This window comes from Oryctolagus cuniculus, chromosome 1 (genome assembly GCF_051225735.1).
Source record: "Oryctolagus cuniculus isolate XC-2025 breed Fujian yellow rabbit chromosome 1, ASM5122573v1, whole genome shotgun sequence".
In the NCBI taxonomy this organism is placed as follows: Eukaryota; Metazoa; Chordata; class Mammalia; order Lagomorpha; family Leporidae; genus Oryctolagus; species Oryctolagus cuniculus.
The window spans coordinates 15,039,564-15,048,296 of record NC_142867.1 but is presented as its reverse complement, the minus strand read 5'-3'; the positions used below and the strand labels follow the sequence as shown (position 1 = coordinate 15,048,296).

Below are 8,733 nucleotides of genomic sequence, written 5' to 3'. Positions count from 1 at the left end.
CAAATCATTTAATGGCTTAAAAATATTTAATATTTGGCCCAAACACATATAACCCAGCTACTATCAATCTCTATGCTTAGCTCTTTTTTAAAAAATAAATATTGAAAACACACAAAAAATTTATCAAATATGTGTGATATAAAGCATCATATTCCAACAACCCACTGTAAGAAACAGAAACATTTTATTCTGCATTTGTGTTTCTGTAAAAAAGAGCTAGAGAAGGGAACAGACTTCATTTATTTTTTAGAAGAACTAACCATGAAGCAAAAAACACACCAGTTATTTTTTCAAACTTAATGATTTCTGGTCTGTAAAGGATTCTATAGACAAAGTTAATAGACGACGGAATGTTTGAAAACCTTTGTCAACAATTGACAAGTGACTCAAATTTAGGATTTTAAAAGAGCATTTATAAAGCAACTCAGTAGAAATATTTGCAAAAAGATATGAACAGAAATAAACAGAAAAGTAGACAGGCTTTGAAATTTTTTAGATTATTGGACAATGATCAATTTCATTTCTAATTACAGGGAAAATAAAAATGAAATACCACATTATATCTCTTTCCTTGAACAAAATAAAATAAAATCCCAGTAAGAAACTGAGGATATAAGAATCTGCAAGCACATTTAGTAAGATTATACACCACAAAGATCTATTATGAAAAGTTAGCTGAAAATACTCGGTCAAGTTAAATGAGTCAATAATTTTTCCCCTAGGAAAAAGCCACAGAGAAATCTTGACACTGGGCTGTCTGTATTGGTGACAAGTTATAGACAATCCACTCTCTAAGACAAGGAGAGTACACAGATAAATGAGGAAAGAAAGACTCCACAGAGCAGAGCTACTCAGAGTTTGGTGTGCGGACCGGTATTAAATCCTAGATTCTGTGTTACCAGGATATAATGAAATAAATTCAAAAGTTGAAATCTAATACTGAAAACTATTATAGAATGTTTTAAATGCTGAGATCTTTTATTCATTTTTATAAAAATATTGGATCAAAACAGATTGGAAATTTGTGGAAGGATATGATCGTTTGTGGCTATTTGGATGAACATTTCCCTGGTGGACTGCACATGTCCATCAGTTATAATCCCAGGGCAGATAGTAAAGAGGAGAAGAGACTAAAATGAGAATATAGAAATAAGTTGAAACAAGGTCATATAGAGCCCTAAGAAGAAGTCAAGATTTTCAGATATAATATTAGTATTTAAATAAGTTGGGGTATTTAGTTAAAATATAGAGCTTGAAATAAAAGATAACTAAATAAGAGTATGTTTTCTTACCTCTTAATTGGTGCATTCATAAAATGCTAATCAGCTTGTACCCTGGGACCACAGCTTGTGTTCCATGGGAATTTCTCCAAACTGTGTATGAAATTATCTAAATTGGGCATCAAGTTTCAGCCCTTAAAATTCAAATCAATTGTGTAAGAATGATGTTGCAACTATTTTTTATGTCTTTCTACTTTCTTTTTTTAATGTAATTTTTTTGACAGGCAGAGTTAGACAGTGAGAGAGAGAAAGAGAGACAGAGAAAAAGGTCATCCTTTCCATTGGTTCACCCTCCAAATGGCCGCTACAGCCACCTCACTGCGTTGATCTGAAGCCAGGAGCCAGGTGCTTCCTCCTGGTCTCCCATGCGCGTGCAGGGCCCAAGCACTTGGGCCATCCTCCACTACCTTTCTGGGCCACAGCAGAGAGCTGGGCTGGAAGAGGAGCAACTGGGACAGAATCCGGTGCCCCGACCAAGACTGGAACCTGGGGTGCCGTCGCCACAGGCGGTGGATAAGCCAAGTGAGCCGTGACACCGGCTAATGTGATTTTTAAATTTTGTTCAAGGAATACAACTTCATGCATTTAATATATACAAATTTGGGAAGATGATGCTTCTTCTCCCCACCTCCCTCCAATCCACATTCCCCCTTTTCTTCCTCCAACTTCTTCCTCTCCCATTCTTATTTTTTACAGAGATCAATTTTTAGTTAATATTTATATTCATAAAATTAACCCTATACCAGGTAGAGAGTTCACCAATCAGTATGGAGGGAAAAAAAAAAAGAAGAAGAACAAAAACAAGCAAACAAGAAAAACACTGTTCCCAAGAGTCAAGGCAAAGGCTATTCAAATCATGGCATCTCAAAGTGTCAGTTTCAGTCCTACAGATTACATTTTAAGTACTCTATTAGTTACCACAGATCAGAGAGACCATAGCAGATTTGTCCTTTTTGTGATTGGCTTATTTCAGTAAGTATAATGGTTTCCAGTTGCATCCATTTTGTTGCAAATGACAGGATTTTTCTTTCACCACTGCATAGTATTCATAGTGTATATATCTCATAATTTTTATTTAGTCTTCAGTTGTTGCAAACTATTTTTAAATTTACTTTATGTTAGTTGAAGTTGAACATCTTTTCATTTGATTATTATTTATATCCCTTGCCTGTTTTCCTGCTGGACTATGGTCTTTGTACTTGTTATTTGTTGAAGTGTTTATTTAGTACAGCTTTAAGCCCTTGACTGTAATGTAAATTATAAATATTATCTTAAAAAATAATAAAGTAGTAAGTTAAAAAATAAAGTAGAGAAGGGAGTGGATCTGCTAACAAGTTTCACATTTAGTAGTCTTAGAATATAGACACAAACAGAGATTTATATTCATTTTGTTTGTTATATTGGGCCTTGGTAGATCAGTGTGATTACCTAGTCTACTTAAGAAGTATAATGTTTATATAAATCATTATCATGAATCTGCTCTTATAAATTTTTTATGAAAAAATGAATGCCCTTAAATCTGTTCTTTATATTAATAAAAAAAAACTTATGTGAATGTTCTTGAAGTTGTATGTTCAATAAAGTTAACCCTTAAAAATAAAGTATATGCTGACCTCCCTAAGGAGCCACATATTATACAAATTCTGGAATAAGGTAAAGGATCACAATGATCTTAGCTTTCCTTATGGTTTCCCTATTCTTTCTTCACAGTTTTTCAGTAGACATTCAATCTATGACAACCATGGAACAAAATAATGGCACTGGAAGGACTGAATTCATTCTCCTGGGATTTGCCGGCCAACACGAGACTTGGCCTATCCTGTTTATGGTATTTCTAGTGATCTATGTGACCTCCTTGATGGGTAATATTGGAATGGTCCTACTCATCAAAATTGACCCTTGCCTTCATACCCCTATGTACTTTTTCCTCCAACACTTGGCATTTGTGGATCTCTGTTACACCTCTGCTATCACTCCCAAGATGTTGAAAAATTTTGTAGGGACAGATCATTCCATCTCATTTATAGGATGTGTGGTACAATTACTAGTCTATGGAACTTTTGCAACAGTCGACTGCTACATCCTGGCTGCCATGGCAGTGGACCGTTACGTGGCCATCTGCAACCCACTTCGCTACCCAGTTGTTATGTCCCAGAAACTCTGCATTCAGCTGCTAGTTGGTTCATATATCATGGGTTTCCTAAATGCTTCTGTAAACACAGGTTTTACTTTCTCATTGAAATTTTGCAAGTCCAATGCAATTAATCACTTTTTCTGTGATGTACCTCCAATTCTTGCCCTTTCTTGCTCCAATGTTGATTTCAACATCAAGGTACTAACTGTCTTTGTGGGTTTGAACTTGATATGCACTGTGTTGGTGGTCATCTTTTCCTACCTATATATCCTGGCTGCCATCCTGAGGATGTCTTCTGCAGAGGGGAGGAAAAAAGCCTTTTCCACATGTGCCTCCCATCTGACAGCAGTCACAATTTTTTATGGGACTCTCTCTTATATGTATCTACATCATCGTACCAATGAATCTCAAGAGCAAGAAAAAGTGGCTTCTGTGTTTTATGGCATTATTATCCCGATGTTAAATCCTTTGATCTATAGCCTAAGGAACCAAGATGTGATAGACGCCTTTAAAAGAATAGGAAAGAAATGTTTCTAATTTAAACCTCGATTTCTTACTATACATGGTTCATCAAGAAATCCAACAATGTTTCTCTTAATTTTCAACCTCAGAAGATGCAGCAAATATTTATAGACACAAAAGCAATACCTAATTGTACCAATAACATTTGAAAGCTGTGGAAAAATATCTCAACTGATTAAACAAATGAACATTTGTGTTCTTAAAGAAAAGCTTTCTTAAAAGATGTCTTTGTAATACTTCTTTTGTACATTGTGATAAATTTATTTAAAAATATTTGCCATCGGGACCAAGTTAAGTAGCATAACACCCAGCATCCCAATGGGCACTAGTTCAAGTCCCAGCTGCTCCACTTCCCATCCAGCTCCCTGCTAATGGCCTGGGGAAAACAATGGAGTATGGCCAAAGTGCTTGAGCCCCTGCAACCCACTTGGGAGATCCGGATGAAGCTCCTGGCTCCTGGCTCCAGTCTTCAGTGTGGCCTAGCTATGGCCATTGTAGCCATCTGTGGAATGAAGGTATCTCTCTCTGTCTCTCCCTCTCTCTCTGTAATTCTTTCAAATAAATAAGCAATCTTTTCTAAAATCTGCCATTAAAAATAACAATGAAGCAGTGAAGTTCATCCAAGAGAAATGCATAATAAATGTATTATTATTTCCATTAAATAGAGTGCAAGAACTCACCAGAGGGAAAATATTTTATCTTCTCTTGGGAGCTACTGTACTCTTGCTATTTCTCTATAGCTAATCTATTTGTTAGTGTAAAGTAAAATTTGACAGATCCTTTCTTTGGATAATATGTGCAGAAAAGACAATGAAGAAAGAAAGAAAGAATGGGCAAATTTTCCTAGACATTGGGGAATTAGGGATCAGTATTCTTTTTTTCCCTCCAGATCCTTTAGAAATTAGGGAATTGGGAATCAGGAAGATGTGGAGTGTTCAATTTTATTATTGGTAACATAACTTGAATTTTCAGCTATCTCCCCATGCTGGCATACATCTTAAGAAAGCTAAATCTAATACAGTATTTGATGGTACATATCAAACTAATTTACCAAGAACTGTAGCCTTGTCCCTCCCGGTGTCCAAGAATGAAGATTGATGCAGGTCTCCAGACTTAAATCTGGAAGTCAAATATAGGCTCAGACCCTAGTATTCTAGTATGTGCATATATATATATATATATATATGTGTGTGTGTGTGTGTGTGTGTGTACTTTTATGTCTATGTATATGCATTATATCTGTGGGGATATTTATTTAGAGATACATACATGCATATATGTATTTATATCTATATATTATATATGTTTGCATATAAATCAAACACACACCCATCCAGCTGAAAACAAAAAGGCTTGCTCCAGTTCTCCTCCCAGCAGCATCTGTCAGTCAGGCCACAGGGAAGATTTAGGAGGAAGATTGACAAGATGGACTTTACTATCTTTCCCAGTGTTTCCAGAAGTTTCAGATCCATGGCTAAGGCAGGAACTGTGGGAAAGGGTACAAATCACAGCCCTATCAGTACAAAGAAAAACCAGACAGTACCAGTCCATGGAGTAGGGTGAATTAAGGAAAGAAACCTCAAAATTAGGAAAAAGAAACTGGTCTTAGTGGTCACATTGCTGGTGACCTGCCCATGCCCAACTCTGTGGAAACAAACCTCATTTATACTCTGACATGTAAACAAATCTCCTCTAGAAAGGACAGTCCAGTCTTTATTTACTACTTTGGACTCTCCCTCTGGGGAGGGAGATATTTCTAGATTTCACTATTTAATCCTTTCACATTAATTTTGTGTATAGTGGGAAGAAAAGTTTGGGATTCATTTTTTTCTCCATGGCTACTCAGTGTAGCATCAAATTTTTGAAGACAATCATTTAGTCATGGAATTTTTTGTCAAAAATCAATTACCATTATATGTTGATTTGTGTTACTCATTCTCTATTTTGTTTCATTGGTAAAAAAGTCTTCCCTATGTTAGTAACAGAATGATTTATTCACAGTAGTCTTATAGCTAGTTAGCCTCCAAATCATATAGTGTCATTGCTCCAATTTGGCCTTTGATCATCACTGGTTATTAAAATGTTTTAAAATTGACTGTGGTGATGGTTGCGCAATTATGTGAACAAACTAAAAACCATTGGATTATGTACTTTAAATGAGTGAATTCTATAGTATATTAATTATATCTTACTTTTAAAAAATATCTCAGATATGAGGGGCCTGTGCCGTGGCTCACTTAGCTAATCCTTCACCTGCAGTGCCGACATCCCATATGGGCACCAGGTTCTAGTCCCAGTTGCTCCTCTTCCAGTCCAGCTCTCTGCTGTGGCACAGGAGGGCAGTGGAGGATGGCCCAAGTCCTTGGGCCCCTGCACCCGTATGGGAGACCAGGAGGAAGCACCTGGCTCCTGACTTCGGATCGGTGCAGCGCGCCTGCCATAGCAGCCATTTAGGGGGTGAACCAACGGAAGGAAGACCTTTCTCTCTGTCTCTCTCTCTCTCTCTCACTGTCTAAAACTCTACCTGTCAAGTAAAAAAAAAATCTCAGATGTGAAATATCAGATAAATGGCATGAGCAGTTCTAGAGATCCAATAATATAAAACATGAGGGCTAAAGTTAATAAGATTAAATTTTATTGAAATTTTTAAGTAAATAGATTGAAGCTGCTTTTGTCACAGAAGTATGTAAGATGGTAGGCAAGTTAAGCTACTTACTATAATATCTATTTTACTACCTATCTATATATATTACATATTAATATATTATATCTATATATTTTATAGATATTATCTATATATACATATATATCTATATATATAATATCATGTTATAAACCTCAAATATATACATAAAATTTATTCAAAATAAAATCAAATCAGCACTAAAAAGTGACCCAAGAATAGCCAGTGATGGAAACAATTATTACACTGAGCTCGATATGTTCAAAAACACTGAGTAGAAATGTGAAAGATGAGATGAAGAAAGCATCAGTGTCTGATGCTTTAAAAATATACTTCATGCATGTAGTGGGAGAGATCACTGGGGAGCCCACATAAATTATCTTAATTTGGGTGATTTTTATTTTAGGTGATTTTTATTTCCTTGTTGAGCCTTGTTATAATTCTACACACATACACGTGCTTTTTTCCAACACTTATTTCTGCAATATCTACAGATCACGATTACCTCTCGTTGCATGACTATTAAGCACGTGAAATGCGGCTAGTCTAAATTGAGATGTGCTATGAATAGAAAAGCCACACTGGATTTCTTAGCCTAGTAAGAAAAGAGAATGTGAAATATCTTCTTAATATTTTTATGTTGGGTACATGCTGAAATAACAATATTTTGGCCCTGTTTAATTGAATAAAATTTTCCATTAGAATCAAAAAAAATATTTATATATACTTAATGCAATTAATCATGCACAAAAGGTTAGACATGTGCAAAAGAAATAATTAGTGAATGTGAAGTCATAGCAGTGGAAACTATCCAAAAGAAAAACAAATAAATTAGAAAGATAAATGAAGGGACATCAATGAGTTGTGGACCATTTCAAGCAGTTTTATGTATGTGTAATTTGAATCTCTGAGGAGGAAGAGAAACAAGGTTGACATAAAACATGTTTTAAAAAATAATAATGTGGGGGCGGAGCCAAGATGGCGGAATAGTGAGGGCGCGCACCGATAGTCCGGGAAAATTTAGTTTAATAAAAGGGGAGTTACGGTAGCCGCAGAAAAAAGAACCAGGAAAAAATTGCACGGGAATCGTGAATCGGAGGACCTACTGGGAGAACAAGGTCGCCCACCGCGCGGAAGCCAAGTCGCGGGACGGAGCCGCAGAAGCCCCAGTGCTCCAAGGGGAGTGCATGCCACACAGACAACAGCGGGGAGACTTGGGACGCTCCACACATCGGCGCTGGAAGGGGAGGTGAGCTCAATAACCCGAGACATTGGTGGGGAAACGGGGGTCAGAATCTAGAGGGGGGCCGGAAAGTGCAGCAAACTCACTACCGGAAAGAAGGAAAAAAAAAAGCTTCGGGGTTTCTCTTCCCCCTAACCTTGCAAAGGTTACAAGGCTGGAAGGCTAGAATTCCCAAGAGACAAAGAGCAGGCCTGCGCTCTGGATTTACATATCAATGGGGGAGAGCTAAGGAACTGAGTCACTACAATTCAGTAGCCTAGGCAACCCAGTGGGAGTCCAGAGGAGCCAAAGACTGGAAGCTAAATACCATCAATTCTGCACAGCCGTGCCCTGCGGTGTTACTTACCCCCTGAATAAATAAAATAAATAAATAAATAAAAAGAGAGAGATTTACCACGCATAACCTGAGGGTGTCACCTTTGCACACCCTTAACCTGGAAGAACCAGGCAGAGCTCTCAGGCCGCACCCATCTCAAGCCTCCAAGGCTCCTCCAACAGCAGGCAGTCCACTTAACACGGACACAGTATAAATAAAAAAAAAAAAAAAGAAAAGAAAAAAAAAAAACGCACAGTGACGCAAGAAGAATTAACTATGCCGAGTAACAAACACAGAAATAGAGGGAGCAAGATCAACGATGACACTATGATGCCTCCAAATAAGCAAAACACCCCAAGCCAAGAGTATGAAGATGATGAGATAGAAGAAATGCAAGATACGGATTTCAAAAAATTTATGATAAGAACATTTAGAAGTTTTCAAAAGCAAATCCTTGAACTACAGAAATCCTTAATGGACAAGATTGAAAATCTCTCTCGTGAAAACGAAATTTTAAGGAAGAGTCAAAATGAAACTCAGAAACTAGTAGAACAG

At 36.9% G+C, this 8,733-nt stretch overlaps 1 protein-coding gene across 1 annotated transcript; it reads left to right on the top strand.

Annotated features, from left to right (window-relative positions):
• Window positions 1–3,021: 3,021 nt before the first annotated feature.
• LOC100347881 (olfactory receptor 5AK2-like) lies at window positions 3,022–3,951 on the top strand. Its single transcript, XM_002709154.3, has one exon. It carries the CDS (start codon window positions 3,022–3,024, stop codon window positions 3,949–3,951), a length of 930 nt encoding a protein of 309 aa, XP_002709200.3.
• Window positions 3,952–8,733: the final 4,782 nt, after the last annotated feature.